Source organism: Doryrhamphus excisus, chromosome 16 (genome assembly GCF_030265055.1).
Source record: "Doryrhamphus excisus isolate RoL2022-K1 chromosome 16, RoL_Dexc_1.0, whole genome shotgun sequence".
Taxonomy (NCBI): Eukaryota; Metazoa; Chordata; class Actinopteri; order Syngnathiformes; family Syngnathidae; genus Doryrhamphus; species Doryrhamphus excisus.
Window position 1 is genome coordinate 2,110,001 of NC_080481.1, and position 17,906 is coordinate 2,127,906.

General features: G+C 41.8%; 3 protein-coding genes across 5 annotated transcripts in view; 1 reads left to right on the top strand and 2 right to left on the bottom strand.

Moving 5' to 3' along the window:
* The window catches only part of nckap5l (NCK-associated protein 5-like), a 40,185-nt gene extending 37,945 nt beyond the window's left edge, over positions 1–2,240 (top strand). For 2 of the 3 annotated variants that reach the window (XM_058050653.1, XM_058050654.1), the window contains exons 11-13: positions 486–758; positions 913–1,064; positions 1,264–2,240. In XM_058050653.1, the coding sequence (XP_057906636.1) occupies positions 486–758; positions 913–1,064; positions 1,264–1,524 (686 nt within the window). In that variant the 3' untranslated portion in view covers positions 1,525–2,240. The remainder of the gene's footprint in view (positions 1–485; positions 759–912; positions 1,065–1,263) is intronic. The other variant, XM_058050655.1, reaches the window with a different exon arrangement.
* A 961-nt stretch (positions 2,241–3,201) lies between these two features.
* On the bottom strand, positions 3,202–9,513 carry tegt (testis enhanced gene transcript (BAX inhibitor 1)). Its single transcript, XM_058050662.1, has 10 exons — positions 9,178–9,513; positions 8,368–8,444; positions 8,175–8,283; positions 6,349–6,469; positions 6,214–6,262; positions 5,449–5,546; positions 4,382–4,461; positions 4,195–4,295; positions 4,051–4,126; positions 3,202–3,924 (listed from the first exon to the last, which is right to left on the bottom strand). The coding sequence occupies exons 2-10, from the start codon at positions 8,421–8,423 to the stop codon at positions 3,901–3,903; spliced, it is 714 nt and encodes a 237-aa protein (XP_057906645.1). The 5' UTR covers positions 8,424–8,444; positions 9,178–9,513; the 3' UTR covers positions 3,202–3,900.
* A 682-nt stretch (positions 9,514–10,195) lies between these two features.
* On the bottom strand, positions 10,196–17,297 carry ctdsp2 (CTD (carboxy-terminal domain, RNA polymerase II, polypeptide A) small phosphatase 2). Its single transcript, XM_058050661.1, has 7 exons — positions 16,666–17,297; positions 14,353–14,516; positions 13,404–13,505; positions 13,094–13,150; positions 12,491–12,583; positions 12,064–12,249; positions 10,196–11,723 (listed from the first exon to the last, which is right to left on the bottom strand). Exons 1-7 carry the CDS (start codon positions 16,724–16,726, stop codon positions 11,598–11,600), a joined length of 789 nt encoding a protein of 262 aa, XP_057906644.1. The 5' UTR covers positions 16,727–17,297; the 3' UTR covers positions 10,196–11,597.
* Positions 17,298–17,906: the final 609 nt, after the last annotated feature.

A 17,906-nucleotide genomic window follows, 5' to 3' on the forward strand; every position in this document is an offset into this window, starting at 1 on the left:
GTATGTGTGTATATATAAATGAAAATGACGTAATTTAGCCATCTGCATGCTTGAAAATGTTTAATTTGGGCAAAAGAAATGTGTGAATATTAACATAAATAGTCACATTTTTGGACTAGCAATAGGTCGTATTCAACCACAAACCTGTATGATTTATTTATGAATATATTTCTTAAAAAACGGTCATCCAGTTTGTTGTATATCTTGAACTTGAAACTGGATTGTTCTGGTCTTCATCAGGTCATGCTTACTTACTAGGTAGGACAGCTCTCGTCTGAAGGGTCGGTAGTACTACTCTGAAGTAGAGGCGTGCCCAGACATGAAGTTTCACTCCCAAAATGTTGGATGTCGTTTGAGTGGAATTGCCCACATTAGTAATCCATTCCGATGCAACAAATAAAAGGATAACTTTTGGTTGTGGGAGGCCTCCCGGACTCGGATTTTTGTAGCACAAAATCCATTTATGCCTTCCTGTTTTTTGGCAGGATCTGGTGCTTCCACCTACACGCTGGACAGCGGCATCGGCACCTTCCCTTTACCCGACTGCAGCAGCGGCGCGGCAGGGCGAGGCCTGTCCAAGACGAGAGCCGAGCATCACCCCTCGGCTTCCCCCGGGAGGGCCGGGCGACGGGCCCGCACTTTGGACAGGGAGCCCACGCCTCAGGAGGAGTTCTACACGCCGCACAAACAGCCGATTCCTACCGTGCAGCACGGATCCAAGATGGAGGGAAGAAGCCCGGCAGGCCTCGTCCGTGAAGGTACACAGGAATATTTCTTTGGATATTATTGGAAAAACTGACATTAATTATGATTTATTGTCCTGTTTATTTTTTTGATTTTTTTGAAACCACATTAAAGGACGACTTTACTGCTAAATATTCAACTTTTCATGTTTAATATCTCTCCCTGCAGACAAAGACGCTCATGCAGCCAACATGTTTTCTCCCCGTTCCAAGACTTGGACCTTCCCCAATTTGAAGACTCCAGCAGGACCAGCAGAGGTGTACCTGGCCGTGGAGGAGGAGCAGGAGGAGGTGGTATCCTACAGCACGCCGTTCCGAGCGGTATGTCCGTTTTCATGTGCACTAATCCGTCACTCGTGTACTAAAAATACCTCCTGGAGTTACATATTTAAACCCACACTCGCATATTATGTAATATTGGAACACAGGAGTACTCTCTCCCTGTGAAATAATTAATCAGCAGTATATTAATATTTCATACATTTCTCACAAAATACTCCTTTCTTGTCTCCTCGTCAAGAGCTTGAAAGCTGGTGGTCCGTCCTCCAGCCGCATGGGAGACCCGGGCAGCTTGCCCGTCCCGGCCCAGTCGGGAATGAGCCGCAGGGGCAAGACTCGCACTCCCAGCGTTCCTGAAATGAGCCGGGAATCTGGGCTGGAACTGCTCAGAGAGCGGCCGGAGGAAGCGCTTTCCCCGAGCCGCCCACAGGTTCTGGAAACGCCCGAGTCTCTCAGCGACTCTCTGTACGACAGTCTGTCATCGTGCGGCAGCCAAGGATGACGCAAACACCCGGTCCGGTTCTAAATCCCGATCCAGGAACTTGGGAGTTATCTTGTATGACGCCGCCTTGTGGCCTGTTTCTCAGTAACAAGGATCAATGTGACTTCTCCTCAGGATTTCCCTACAAAGTGAAGCCAAAACCACCAATGAAGGTCGCTGACCTCTGTGCAAATTGGATTCATGTGTACAGGACCGCCAACGCATGGCCAAGCTAGCAAATAGCACAAGTGGCATCCTGCTAGATAGTGAGCAACATGTCTGTTTTCTCTCATCCTGGTCTCTTCCTGTTCACATGTTTTTTTTTTATGTGGCACTCCGAAAAAGGAAAAAAAGAATGTTAATTTTTTTTTTTAATTATTGTTTAAAACGGTCACATTTTTAGTGTACAAATATTGGTCATGTTGATATTGTTTTGCGACCACGGAAGGTTGTCAGAAAAATGTCTGTTTGAAATCATAATGCATTTAAAAGGTAATATATACCAGCAATAATAACATAGTTAAGAGAAATGGCTACACTATTCAATGAATATGTATTTCTATTTATTTATTTCAAAATGTATATCATTCTCATCTTTTTTTGTTGTAAGCTTTCTGTGAAATGGAAGTCTCCTCGCTTTAGGTTCTGTTCAATTTCAACATGTGTTGTTGTTCGCCGCCTAGATGATACGTAGATGATCCGCTGTACGTACTGCCGTTTTTTCAAATTTATAATTAAAATGTTTTCATTTAAAACTGGCGCCTCAACTTTCAGGTACATTTACCGTGTTTAGCGTCGCCATTAGCTATTAGCTCAGCATGTTAGAACAAAACATTACATACTAGCTAAGTATACCGTGTTGTTAGCGTCGCTATTAGCTATTAGCTCAGCATGTTAGAACAAAACATTACATACTAGCTAAGTATACCGTGTTATTAGCATCACTATTAGCTATTAGCTCAGTATGTTAGAAAAAAACATTACATACTAGCTAAGTATAACGTGTTATTAGCATCACTATTAGCTTTTAGCTCAGCATGTTAGAACAAAACATTACATACTAGCTAAGTATACCGTGTTATTAGCATCACTATTAGCCATTAGCTCAGCATGTTAGAACAAAACATTACATACTAGCTAAGTATACCGTGTTATTAGCATCACTATTAGCTATTAGCTCAGCATGTTAGAACATAACATTACATACTAGCTAAGTATACCGTGTTATTAGCATCACTATTAGCTATTAGCTCAGCATGTTAGAACATAACATTACATACTAGCTAAGTATACCGTGTTATTAGCATCACTATTAGCTATTAGCACAGGATGTTAGGACAAACCATTACATACTAGCTGTTAGCAAAGTATACCGTGTTATTAGCGTCACTATTAGCTATTAGCTCAGCATGTTACAACAATACATACTAGCTAAGTATACCGTGTTATTAGCGTCACTATTAGCTATTAGCATGTTTGAAACAAAACATTACATACTTGCTAAGTATACCGTGTTATTAGCATCACTATTAGCTATTAGCATGTTAGAACAAAACATTACATACTAAGTATACCGTGTTATTAGCATCACTATTAGCTATTAGCTCAGCATGTTAGAACAAAACATGACATACTAGCTAAGTACATAAGATAACATCCTAACCGAATGCATCATGACGATATGAAATTGAATTGCAATTTTTGCATCCAACACATTTATTTGAGCAAATGTATCAAATTATTAGTTTACATTTTACATCAAGAAAATAAATTCTTCACAGTATACACTCAAAAAGGTTAGGTTAACTTCACTTTATTTGGCAAACTGATTTTTATGGAATTTAGAGGAGCGAAGAAAAGCTTGCCAGTTGTTTTTTTTTTGTACGAGTTGAAAAGATTTTGCTGAATAACTCGTGTAAAATATCTTATCGAATACGCTTTGTCCTGGTCGATGTAATTCAGAGTATGACTTGTTTGCGAAGGAAATCTGATGCCAATCGGCTGAAACTCAAAAATACAGCAAAAGTAGAGCAGGTTCAACTTAAACGACACTCGGTCTGAAGCTTATGGTGACTCGCTAAAAAAGGAGTCTAGTCATGGCACTAAAAACAAGAAGAAGGATTAAAGATGTTCACGCAAAAGCTCCACTTGACAGTGCAACGCTCCCCTCTACAGGCCAAACATATTCACTGCAGCATTAGGCCTAACCCCCCCCCCTCCCCCACCCCCACCATACTAGCATGAGTTTACATGGACGTACATTCAAAACCCTTGGAAGGTGAACAAGTAAAGAAAAAGTCATTATTTTCCAAATCAGATAAGACCACAGGAGTTAATTGAAGAAAGGAAGAGAAAAGTATCAAGTGTGTTTCAAACTGTTCCTTGTTTGACGCGTGTCTACTTCTTCTCCTTCTTCTTGTCCTGGAAGGAAGGAAGGAAGGAAGAAAGGAAGGAAGGAAGGATGACACAGACAAAATGGACACTTTGCTAGTAACAGGCATTGGTAAACAATGCCGTGCAAAGAGAACAGACTTCCTGGCAAACTACCTTGTCGTTCATCGCCAGGATGACCATCAGTTTCCTGAAGATGGTGATGAAGTCCAGGAACAAGTCCACACAGTGCCTGTAGGAGACCACCAATGTAGAAATACATCATTAGCTTCCACACGCTAACAAGTTAGCCATCCTCACCAGACGTAGTCCTTGTCTCCGTTCTCGGCCTTCTCGATGATGAGCTGGGTGTCAAACAGGACAAATCCGCACATGACGAGCAGGCCCAGGTACATGTGAACCTACGTGGGAAGAAGATCCAAAAGATCACACGTAGCTAACCCGGCTTGGCTGTGAGATGAACAGCTGTAGGAAATAAGGCACCAACCTTGAAGAGCATCATAGATCCAAAGAACATGTTCATTAGCGACATTAGCATGAGGATGGACAGGCCGGACATCAGGGTGCCTGGCAACAACAACAAGCGTGAGGACACATCGAGGGTTGGAATCTGGCCTACACATCTGGCTGCAACTGGGCTAGGGTCCCGAGAAGCTGCCTTGCCAAGTGGCAAACTTTCTTAGCCACTATCATTTATTTATAGCAAACATTTTCAATAAATAAACATTAAACGATAATAAACATTTCAAACATTTTCAATAAATTGTAACCTAATTAGGGCCAAGTGGTTACTGTGCAGGCCACACAGCTACGAGACCCGAGTTCGATTCCACTTTCGGCCATTCCTGTGTGGAGTTAGCATGTGTGGGTTTTTTTCCAGGTACTTTTTGACATTTGTTTATGATGAGTGCTATTCGGGGCTGCACGGTGGACGAGTGGTTAGCGCGCGGACTCGCAGCTAGGAGACCCGAGTTCAATCCCACCCTCTGCCATCTCTGTGTGGAGTTTGCATTTTCTCCGGTTTCCTCCCAAAAACATGCTAGGTTAATTAGCGACTCCAAGTTGTCCATAGGTATGAATGTGAGTGTGAATGGTTGTTTGTCTATATGTGCCCTGTGATTGGCTGCACCCCGCCTCTCGCGCGAAGACAGCTGGGATAGGCTCCAGCACTAAATGATAATGTCAGCATTATTAATCATTTATACCTGATTCCTTGACAAAAAAGTGGAATCTAGGAATGACAAATCATGGCACAGAAAAACTTGATATACCTTGAAAGTGGTAACCAACCAGCAAATACATATTGGTGGCTATCGTCACTTTTTTCCTTGCCTCTGTCAGAAACTTCTCCATCATTTATCCTCCCATTGTTCTGCACATCTCTATTACTGTGTACTTTTACTGGGGTGAACTGACATCCCGCTATTTGGAGAAGCGCTGCCGTATGGAAATGCGTGTGTCCAAATACTTTTGTCCATACTGTGTAAGCATGCGGATGTACATTTTGACATTTTCAGAAAAGCATACATGTCAACAATAATGGCGTTCCTTTACCTCCGAGGAACAGGTAGCTCCTGCGTTTGGCATAGAGGGCGCTGAGAGTGAAGCAGATGAAAATAACCGAGGTTCCCATGAATGCAGTCACAATGATGCTGCAAAAGGGGAGACAAAAGATGAAAACATCGGTTTATATAAGACAAGACAGCAACATATGAATATGTGGTATGAAAAAGTCACTTATAAGTCACTGGACTAGCAAGGAAAATTGCACTTCTTGTATTTTTAAATTTCGCCCATCATGCACAATCCTGATGTGAAACATGAGCACACGTCTTTCCCCTTTGTGTGTGTTCTAAACAGAAAACCAGTTAGCATAAGGGAGCTAACAATGCAAGTCATGGGAGACACAGATTTCGAATATCAATTTCTATTATATTTTTTTTATATATATACACACATGCTGTGACCATGCATGCTGTGAACAGGTACAATCATGATATGTAGTACTTGCAGTATTTTGATATTTTCACATAGCTTGTTGATAGGAACTAACACACCCATACTTCAATCAACTTAGCTCGGTTTATAGACAGGTCAGTTATGTAAATAGAATATTGTTAGTCATTTTTTAAGGACTTTATAGTGAAAACTCCCCCATTCTAGCAGTTTCTCTCTCTTTAAAATGCACAGAAGAGAGAAAAGACATTTTAGACAAATTAATTGTGGATAATTTATTTTAAAATGCAGCTTCCCTTTAATGCCTGAAGACGTGTATCTGTTAGCACGCAGAAGTTAAACATTACATAAATGTTGGCATACCTCGGATTGACTGCAATGACAAAGTCCAGAGTGGGGCCAAGACCAAGACCTGGGAGGGAGCAATCAGAAGAAGTTTGAAGTTAAGTCATGTGAGAGGGTGAAATAGCCACCTCATGACATGAAGTGCCAGGGTACCAGTCAGGAAGGCGAATCCGGCGAGGATAGCCAGCCTTTTCTTCTCTGTTTCAGAGTTGTGTGGCGTCATGGCGAGCCAGATCATCATTCCCAGAGAGCCCAGAGCAGACAGCATTCCTCCCTGGCGACAACACAGATAATATGAGAGCAGGACTCAACGCTCATTACATCAATGTGGTGCCCCCCCCCAACCATATGTCATATGTGTGAAATGCCATCGACAAATGAAATTATTTTTCTTTTGTTGGTAATCACCAAAAACAATAACTTCTGCGTGAGCTTGTTTGGTAAACAGAGCAGCAGACCTTGGGGGATGGCAGAGAGCTTATCTGGCTTACAGCCACGCCCATATAAGGAAGGCCGCTCCTCTGTGACATCACAAAGGGGCAATTTTACCACGCCTTCTGTAACAGAGCGTTTTGAGCCATCTCAAACTTCTTTTAGCGCGCACTTCCAAATCCGCAAACCTCATTATTTGAAACTTTGGCATCGTTTAACACGAGAATACAACATTCTAAATACATTCAGACAATTAGAAAAAGCACAATAGGTCCCCTTTAACACCTCACATTAGCCTATGTATCATCACTTTCAGCCAAATGGTGATATGCCAACCACCAAATGTACTCTGTGTATATATTTTCATTACAGAGGGGAGTAACACGTGGAGCCACTCCACAAAAGACTCAACAGGCGGTACGTCAGATGCAACATGTGCAGTGCACAACTAATCGTATTTTGGCTATTGTAAGAATACATGTACAGCATGTATCTCTCTATAGCAACGCTCTTTCTTTATATATGGGCCATTCTTAACAGTTATCGGCTAATATATCAGATTTCAGGGTTTTTTTTTCAGCCAACAGCATCGGCACCAAAAATTCCTATCCTATCGGTCATATTTATACTAGGGCTGGAACGATTATTCGACTAATTTGAGTACCATGATTACAAAAAATATTCAATGTTTTTTTTTAATCTGCTTCGAGGAATTGCTTATATCACCAAAACGCGTGTGCATCACCAACGCAAAGGACGAAGAAGAAAGCATCAAGACATGGGGAGATTGAAGAAGCTAGAGAAAGCGACAAGGTAATGAAAGAGGAGGAAAACAAAAAGTTAAAGAGAAAATGTGGCTAAACACCCGTGACGTGTATCCGTTGGAATGCAGCACTTCCATACATACCACAATGGCAGCCCTTATCAATTGGTTCCTTATTTAGTGAAAATGTGTTATTTTTTTCTTGTAAATTCATTATCGCTCTTTAACCAAGAAATTTGAGTAGAATACTCAATTACTAAAGTAGTCGATATCTGCAGCCCTAATTTATACATATCCTCACCCAACCTAAGCATTGTGTAGAAGCTAAACTAGTGTGTTCCTATGTTTCTAATATCTGTTGAGTTTTTTTTTGTCGTTGTTGTTTTGTTTGGATTACGTGATAATATTTTCTTGTTAGTTATTTGTTTATTTATCATATTTTGTTGGGGTTAATTAGTAGTTTATTTCATTGGATAACACCATGGGCACCTGCAATATCTATTTATGTAGGCAGTGCTCACAGGACCAGCATGCACCGGGGTGGGCCTATGGTTTTTGTACCAAGAGAGGCAACAGGAGACGATGCCTTTGTTCCTTTTTTGTTTGTTTGCTTGGTAATAAAAGGAAATAAGAAGAAACGGAACAAGTTTGTATGGACAATGACTCTTTTGCCTGCGTAAAACACAACCCATGGTGCATCAGTGGCCTTTTGATTATATGTATGCTAAGTTAGATGATGCACAAGCAAAAGGTGGAAAGCCAGGCCAAAGGTGTATTTTATTACCTGGAAGAGGCGCGTGACCACATGTACATAGGAACCAGCTGCAGCCACAAACATACACACTGCCAAGCTGGAGTAGACATTCTTCAAGTGAACCTGGGTGGAATGAGATCTGCAAGACAAAAAGTTGAGATAACAAGGGTTTTTGAGTGACGAGCAGATTAGGAGCATGTTTGACATGCGTCACATAACTTACATTTGGGAGAACTTGAAGAGAGCGTCAAAATTGATGTTGCGATCGAACACGTTCATGATGGAACAGGAAGCTGAGAACTAAAAAAGAAGGAAATCGTTCATGGGGTCATTGAATGGTTACAGTGAGGCTTCGCTTGAAACAATGACAACAAATGTTATCTCCCACGTAATTCACTTTAGCAATAGTTTCAGCAGAATAATATAATATTATAATATATAATATTCTCTGCTATTTTCAAACTTTGTGAAAACGCCACAATTATGTTGGTCCGAGCTTTCCGGGTGCCTTATCACTTGTGAAACACGAATGTTACTTTCGTTTATCGCCTTCATTCTGCGTGGGTTTAATCATTTAATCCAAAAAGTTGATAATGGAACAAATTGACCTGTCTTCTGTTGATGATATACACCCAGCACAGAAATGTGTGTTTGGCTTCATGTCGCTGTGTGTTGTACTAATGTGTGCTAAAGTAGCATACATAAAACACAGTTGGTTTTACAATTATAAGCGAACAAAAGACTGACATAAGTAACACACCACAAAGTATTTACATGCGTAACATAACATATGACACAACGCATACGTATTTACATGAGGAAAAAATAAGCAGAGCAACAGCTTGTTTGTCGGCAGCTAAATGTTATTAATAGCTAACGATGCTAGCCGAGAAGCTCTATCGTAACAGTACCCTGCTAAGCTAACGTTAGCTAGTTGATCTGTAGCCAGAAAACACTATCTCGACATTTAAGCACAAAACATTACAGCAAAACACAATATCCAATACTCCAATGTTTTCTGGAGTCATTTCACCTGTTTTGAGCTCTCCGGTGTGTTGGTTTGTGTAGCGCTGTCTTCCCTGTTTCAGGATGATTTGTGGAAGCTAAACAGGACGTGTCACACAAGTGGTCTGCTTATGTCACCATGGAAACGCCCAGAAAAGTGCAGACCTATTTCCGGCTAAAAGACGACACAATAAACGATAGCGTCACTTGAGAACCAAAAGGATGTCGACTTTGTTTCAGAGTCACTCGCAAGTTATAAATGCGAATGTGCGGTAATATCACACGTTAAAATGAAAAGCACTTCCCCCAGCTTGTCGCCGAGGATTCGCCTCCGTCCACCTAAAATGGCCGACGCAAACTACCACAGTCTTTAACAACGGCAAGTCTGTACGACACCCGAAGAGAACGTCCACCTCTTGTAAGCAAACAGTTTTTTAACCCACACTGCTTCAGAAGAAAACTAGGGCTTCACCGCTAAAATGTTGGAAGAATACGAATCATTTTCACGTATTTCTGACTTGATCCTTTTGTCATTAGTTTACACACAAACTACTATGCAGTTTACTTATCACTTCTTCAAACCCATACCCCCAGATCCTATAAATAGACGCTTACGAAATATTATGTTAGATTTTTATAATACATTATATAACTAGGACTATTAAAAAATCAGGCCATTCAATCCATCGCAACTGTAGACCGAGAATTGACAGGCAACAAAGCAGCTGTTTCAAAGCCGTACAAGCCAACAATAGCAAAATAGTCCTGACATCAAAGCAATCTGATTGGATGCCAGCCATTTCTGGCATTTCCTGACTTGTTTTTCCTATGATGAGCTCACCTTTGACCTTCTTTCAGAGAATGTTGCAATATTTCTGAACCACTGAGCAGGCTGGTAAACTTGATAGATGTTAATTTTTACATGCAATGAATATCCACATTAGTATTTATGTGGTTTTTTTTTCAAATGAGTGCCTTAGAACTACTAATGGCTGTGTAACAAATAGTGGGACGGGCCAATAATTGAGAACCACAAAACACAAAAGTACAGGAAAATAGAACCAATTTTTATTAAATTGGTAGCACCTTGCTTTTTTTATATAATTTTGGTCAAATATGGAAGTTAAAACACAGACAATTTGTGACAAATACTTTGGGTTATCACAACTGGTACATTTCAATTGTCTTTTTTTTAACTTGTTAAACAGTAATTGCATTAGGAATTATGTGTCACAGAAAAAAAAAACCCAGGAAACATACCCCAAATAAAACTACATTTTCTAAAATGAAAACAAATGTTGTATGACTGAAACCTGAAATAACGTCTACGTATTGATTGAACTGCTGATGAAAGTTGGACTTCTTATTGAGCTTTAGGCACAAGATATAACCTGAAAACACAAGGCCAGCCTTTTAAGTTAGCAAAATGTTGAGCAGTTATTGGACGATACAGGTTTTGGCCAATAAATATAGAAAAAACACTCACATAAAAAAATTGGGATTTTTTTTTGTTTCAAGTGTTACAATGCAAGTACTACAGCTTTGTGGCTTCACACTTGCTCTCGACAGTGTTTCCTCATGCCCAGCATGACGCATAAAAGTGTTGAGGCCATCAAATCTCTTTCAGGCAGATCACCTTTATTGGTCTCATTTTTTTTTAAAAAAAAGGCACAATTTCTGATCTGAGCACTGTTTTGTAAAAGTCGGTCAGAAAAAGACAGGTATAAAGTTTGATTTAAACTGTGGCGTTCGTGGTCATCCTATGTGCCAACACATTCCAGTGTGTCTGCTGTGTACAGTCGTGTCGGGGACATTTTCGCCCCCGTTTTTCCAAACATACGTATGAAATCCAATCAAAGAATGTCATGTAGAAAACATGAATCTAGAACAGTACATATAAAAACTCAGCTTTGTTTTGATTATCTGATGTTGAAGTACTGGAATGGAATTATTGACAGAAGTGACTTGCATAAAAGCCATTTAAAAAATAGATTTTCCTATTAAAAATGATGTATAAAATCTGGTGAAAATGTAAAAAAAAAAAAAAGTAAGTCGCTCTTTAAAGGCACACTCAATAACGTGACGTTCAAAGGTCAAGTAAGAGCATGCAGGCTTCTGCTTTGGCAAAAGAACCATTTCACTATTGACGCCAACGTGAGTGATTTGGATGTTGGCGCTTTGGTTGCTCCGTTTCAAATAGTGGTTGGCACTATTGTAAGCATATGAAAGGCGTTTGAATGCACTCTTGAAATCGAGGCACAGACTTTGTGCTGTACGGGCTTGGAATTTTCCTTAAGCCCGTGCTAATGTCATTGTCTAAACAGAGGATTTTGTATGGAGGTGGGAATAAACAACATCCCAAGAGCTCGGGTTACAAAGTGTGATGATATGCAGTCGCCCTGCAGCTGTGGCGAAGGAGCTCAACAAAAGGCTGCTCACTGAGCAGTTTTAATGTCCGCGAAACTGGTCCAACTGGGTGTAAACGTTATCCGCTTGGCTAAGTTCTTCAAACACGGGCAGAAGGTTGAGGAGTTCAGCATCATCCACGTCATCAAACCACGACAACACAGGGACCTGAGGGTGACACGCGGATGCTGTCAGCACTCAAAACAGATTTTCACCAAAAAAATGTGGTTTCAATTAATTCTACATCTTGTTTAAAATATGTCTGAAGCTGTAAAATTAAAGGAACTATATGCATTCAAATGAGACCAAATATATTTAATATCTAATATGACACATTCTCCATCTACTTTTCAACCAACAAAATATAACAAAACAATTTAGTGTTATAATGATCCAAATAAGATATTGCCACTTTTACTCATAATGTTTCATTCTGCCAAATTAACAAATGAAGTACTTGCTTGTCATTAAACAACAGATAAGTTGCTTAAAGCAGATTTCAACTCACAGCATTATTTGGGTGAAAGATGTAGGAAGCGGGAGAATTATCCAAGATTAGGGTTTTGTGGAGATCCCGGCCGAGGCGGCTCAGATCTTTGACATAGCAGCCTTGATGGAAGACACAAGATTCCCGGAATAGCCGAGTCCGGAACACACCGCACTGGTCCAGCAGATCTGTCACTGGGTCAGCGTACTGGTGGAGGCCAGGGGAGAGTTGGGAGAAGGTGAGGGGGGGGTGGGGCTACTGAGGAAGCTAGCTAACGCTTCCCACAACTACAGTATGAACACACAAATAAAGCCTGTTAAGGCAGCTGTTATAGCAGTGTGAGATTGCGCGAGGGGACACAAAATGGGATCAAACATTAAACCACAGCTGACATAAACACACGTGGAGTGAGTGGACTGGGAAAACTGGGAAACTGGGAGGCTCTTACCTTGGCCAGACTGGCAGTGAACAGCACACACTCAAAAAGCTCCCCCATTCGCTGCAGGAACTTGTCAACGTACGGTCTCTTCAGGACGTACACCTGTGAACGCAGAAGTGTCGGTTAATGTCATGGTCAGTGAACGTATCATGTGGAAAAAGATTATTTCATTTACAATCGGAAGCATTCTTTCCCTCCATGAGCTGCTAATGGCCACATCCTGAAACAAGTGATCAAGAATAGGCCGTGCCAGTGTAACCAGCCTATCCTGGATTACTTGAACCAGGCAGAGGCCCGCACAGAATTCCTTACCAGTACACGACATTCCAGTCAAGGACATTTTCACATGTTGTATAGGTCTTAGCTTCAGCAGTAAAATGCACAAGGGATTATCTAGGATGAGGTTCTTCCTGCTATTGCTGCTGTTCCCTTCCAGGTGTGACTCCTTGTTCAACATCTGGCCACTAGAGGTCTCTGCAGAGCAGCCATCAGTCAGGCGACCCATTCCTTCTCAGCTGAGTGACTTGCTGCAAACACATCAGCACAAACCCGACCCCCCCATACCCATGCCCCTAATGAGCCACATACTTGCACATTTATTTATTTTTTTACCTGGTGTGTCGTCCCTTCTATCTCAACAGGCACGATAAAGTCTGCATTGCTAATCGGCTGGAAAGGAAACAGAGGGGAGACGGTTGGCATGTTGCATTCTCGTGAACCCCCGTGTGTACGCTCACATGGCGTTACATAACAGCCGAACACTTAGGTGCCGTACCGCTGCCATAAATAACAAGGCATAGACCGCACAAACATAATGTACTTCATGTTTTTGCACAAATATTTAAAAAACATTCGTTCACAATTGTGTACTAAATGATACTCATTGTTATTGCATTCTGAATCAACAACATTTTTTCCCCACCTTGAAAGAGCTGTGTACAAGCGTCTCATCCAGATCTATGACCACACAGATCTTCCCTTGGTCCTGGGCCTTCACCTCAGGCAGGAGGCTAGGTTCACACAACTGGGGACGCACAAATACTTTTGAATGCTACTATCATATAAGTACATCTCAGTCATTTGGCCAGTGTGTGCTTTGTTTTCCAATAAAGAACAAGACACTCACAAACTCTATAATTCATGTGAAAATCAAAGCCTCCTTGTTTATGGTGAAGATATTTATTAAGTCAACATCCAAACTTCACTGGATATCATGAAAAGGCTCGGAAACTAGAAAAAAACACCATATTTGTGCAAATGAATGTCAGAAATATTGCAAATTATTTATTTGTGGTTGAAGTTGTCTTCCTTTTTTATAGCAATTTGAGTTCTATAAATGTATATTTTCTAACCATAACACACGGGACATATACAAATATTTACAATTCAAAGTATTTATCACTCTGAACTTTGCTTTTTATGCCTGCTGCCAGACTGATATTGATTTGATAACATGCATATTGTTGAGTGGCAAAGAGCTTGGTGCAACTTTAAGTCAAGCAGGTTAGCGGGCTGCGTGGATGCTGTGGGAACTTATGAATATGTCCCTTAAATGGCACTAAAAATCTAATTGTGGCCGCTCACATGCAGGCTTAAGATTTGGTTCTCACATGTTTAGTGAAACATCCTGACATAAAGACAATGATATGCAGATGTATAGTTTTGATGAACACTGTTAAAGGGTATTAATTCAACAATATGTTAATATTATTGTGGTTTTGATTTGCAGTGATGTTGAATTTTTAATATAGAGCTGGATCTTACTGGATCTGATTGTGCGGGTGTGTCTAATGATTTGTCCGGAGTGTTTACGTCTCGTGCAGACTGATGTGAGCAATTCAAAATTGTTTATGGAATGAAATTTGCATTACCTTGACAACTGCCCCATTTTCCTGTGCCTCCGGCAAGGCCTGCTGGGAAGGTGGCGGCAGTGGCGGGTGTGGTTTGGGGCCATCCTGAGCTTGGAGGCAGCAGAAGAGTGCTTTGAAGATGTTACAACTCCGAGGCTGCTTCAGGGCCGCGCGGCTCACCTGGCCTGTTCAGACACAGAGAAGAGAGATATAGAGGATTGGGATTTTAAAGTGTGGGGGTTATTTTTACACGGAAACATACATTGGCGGTCACAACTGCAGCTCTGTTTCGTCTTCGAGCGTGAACTAATAAAGCATGTTCAGTCGGATGAGACTCGGAACGTGTTCTACAGCAACCTAGACCAGGGGTGGGCAAACTTTTGGACTCGGGGGGCCGCATTGATTTAAGAAAATTGACGGGGGGGGATCAGACTATATATTTTAAGTGCCATGGAGTCTGCTATATATATACTTTGAGATCATTTATTTGATGTAAAGTGCCTTATAATTTAAATTTTAATAATAATAATAATATTATTATTATTTGGTTAATAATAATAATTATTATTCTAATTGTTGTTATTATTGTTATTATGATTATTATTATGAGCTTGTGTTCCTTTTTTCAGGATCAAATAACGAAAATTGATAAGTCAGCTACTTCAACCATGAAAAGGTTGGCTCAAGCCATGATTCCAGGTTGTATGTTGATTTAAATGAAAACTTTGGAAAGAACGGGCGGGCCGTATTCAAACACTTGGCGGGCCGGATGTGGCCCCCGGGGCCGTAGTTTGCCCACCCCTGACCTAGACAGTTGCAACCGATTCAATGAGAATGTTTACTGCATGTCACAACCAGTCAACAGGAATTAAATTGTGTACTTTTGAGTCGGAGCATGCAAACATAAGCGTACGACGTCCATCTGTGTGTAGGATAACACAGCCCTGCAACGTGAAAAATCCGGTTTTAATGCGGCGGGCCTCTGCTGCTGCTGCTGCTGCTGGAAATGGCCTATACAGGTTATATAATCACAGAGGGCGGGAAAACACACTTTACAGCGCTACCTTCGACAGAAAGCACAGACGGAGAGCATTCCAAGGCCTTTGGAGATTGCTCGGGCCAGCACTCACACCTCTAAAAAGGGTCTGGCTTTGATCAGTTATTGTGATTTTAGTCATCGCCATCCATATGACCTCCAATGTGACAGGTTGAATTGCGTCTCCACTCCATGCAATGCACACTCGAGCTTCCTAGAAAGAGGAACTGTTGATAAACATTCCCAAAGTACGCTCATCCAGCTGTGAATTTCCCCCATGTGTGTAATCTGCGCTAACCCTCACTGCAGGCACAACACAGCAGTGTTACACAACTCAACGTGTTTAAGAGACAAAGAGCACTCCAACCTCATTTGTTGATTGACAGACGCATACAAAAACCTTTCAAACCACGTACGGACAAGAGTTTCAATACAATCCGCATGATTTGTGACCTGATCTGATTATTGATTTCCCACGGGAAGACCGGTGGAGAGTCTATATCACATCTCCTTTGCTGCTGGATGCCCGGGAAGGAGATTATTCCCAACAGACAAATCCTAGCCATTCTATCAGTTAAAAGCACCCTTTTCCTGAACACACTGTGATTAGTTAGTGAGGCATCCAGAGTGCAAGCATGCATTGTGTGCGACATTAACAAGCAAAACATGAATCAAGCAGCTGAGCCGCTTTCAAGGCCAAGAAAAAGCACACAAACAACAGAATCTTTGAACGGTGTCATAATGGGCGTGTACAGTGTGGGGGGGGGGGGGGGGTGTGCATTCCGCTGTCAGTACCGCGGCACCTGGTTTTTCTATACGCATTCTCAAACACTAACGTGGTAATTTACGGTTTTTTGTTGGACTTAAAGCAAAAGAAATCCCACAGTGGACACCAATAAGATGTCTTTATTATGTGACCCGCCGGGGCGCTGCTGAGTGCGGCGCAATCATGTTGACTGTTCTCGTAGTAGGAAATGGGTTTTGTGCCAAACAAGCTGCAACCTGAGAGACATATAAATACTCAACAGCTTGGTTTTGGGAACGCTTACGGTTGCGGCGATAATCACAGCAACACATGTTAGGAAGTGACATGAAATTATAATGGAGGCTGGAAAACTTCATAGTGAAGCTTCGCATTCAAACGGTGAGACAATCCCTCAGCACATGACAGTTTTATTTTATACTCGTATCGATTTAATTCTGCATGTACCTTAAGAGTCAAATAAACGCACATTAACATGTCTGGTAGGTTAAAAGAGAGAGAAATAAGGCAAAAAACAACACTACAATGAGCTCACCTGTTTTCGGTGACACTTGGACGTCTTCTTTCTGCACTTGGGTGATAACAGAACTTTCCATCTGACAATCACAGAGCCCTCAAAATCCTCAAAACCTGACCCCGGGCGCTGATGGGCATCCCTCATTGGGTTTTTGTCTTCGCGGACCAACCCAATTAGTCACCCAGCACGCCTGTCACCCGCCTCGGTGAGAGTGGTGGCGTCGATACGGTGCCCTGGCTTTCTTTATTTCCCCGCCGTTTTCCCTCGCTCTTCTTCCCTCGCTGACCGACCACCGAAAAGGAGGGAAAGGCACTTGGATGGGTTCTTCGGAGGGTCCGCGGGAGTCAGTCGGTGGCCGCTGCCTGTGTTTTTCCGCAGTTATTTTGGTGTTGATAAGAGCGGTCAGCCCCCTTCTCCCGTCGCCGCCAAGTCGTCACTTTCGCAGCAACAACATGGAGAATCCAGGCGCGAGGAGGAAAACAACCGAGGAAATGGGGCAAGGGAGGACGGTTTCAAGCTCCCCCTTACTACACATAAACAACATCGGCGGGACGGTCGGAAAGAGCCACAAAAACGCCCGCAGCTCGGCGTTGGCGCGACTTCCCACGCCGGAAAAGTTGACCACGGAGCGAAGTTTGGTGTAAAATATTCGTTTTGTAAAATATCCGACGCGTTGTTTTTCTCCCGTTGGGCCTCGGAGGGTGCCCTGAAACCGACCATCTTTTCTGATTGGAGAGACCTTGGCGAGGGGGCGTGGTCAAGGCATTCCTCCTCATCCTGCACGCGCCACATTCCGGCGCTGCTCTGGCTGTATGGCGCTTGTTTGTGTTTATTATTAGATAAAGATAAATAAACACAACATCACCAACACATGCAATTGAACCTTTAGTCAATGTGCTATGCTATTTTCGCTTGGGGCTTGGAAATATACAATACACACATGTGATCCATCACAAATGATCATTATCTAATATAAAGATTGTGTGTCTACCAAGATGCACCATACATATTACATTCCTTTCGTTCATGCTATATATATATATATATGATTTTTTTTATACAGTAGCTCTTCTACTTACTGCAAATACTGTCATACTTTATCTTAGGCAGGGGTCTCAAACACGCGGCCCGCGGGCCAAATGTAGCCCGCAGGACACTAGTTTGAGGCCCCCGCCTTGATATGAAAGTTTAATGTTATTATCCTCCCTATCCGTGTGGAAGCGGTAAGTTTTTGGCTTTTTAAGTTTAAAGGAAATAAA

Excerpts from the sequence above, each read along its gene's own strand:
- tegt (XM_058050662.1), bottom strand. The coding sequence starts at position 8,423 with ATGAACGTGTTCGATCGCAACATCAATTTTGACGCTCTCTTCAAGTTC. Across the intron at positions 6,470-8,174 it reads TGGTCACGCGCCTCTTCCAG|GGAGGAATGCTGTCTGCTCT; the intron begins GTAATAAAATAC and ends TGTTGTCGCCAG. Across the intron at positions 5,547-6,213 it reads GTCATTGCAGTCAATCCGAG|CATCATTGTGACTGCATTCA; the intron begins GTATGCCAACAT and ends CCCCTTTTGCAG.
- ctdsp2 (XM_058050661.1), bottom strand. The coding sequence starts at position 16,726 with ATGGAAAGTTCTGTTATCACCCAAGTGCAGAAAGAAGACGTCCAAGTG. Across the intron at positions 14,517-16,665 it reads CCAAGTGTCACCGAAAACAG|GCCAGGTGAGCCGCGCGGCC; the intron begins GTGAGCTCATTG and ends GTGTCTGAACAG. Across the intron at positions 13,151-13,403 it reads TTGTACACAGCTCTTTCAAG|CCGATTAGCAATGCAGACTT; the intron begins GTGGGGAAAAAA and ends TTTCCTTTCCAG.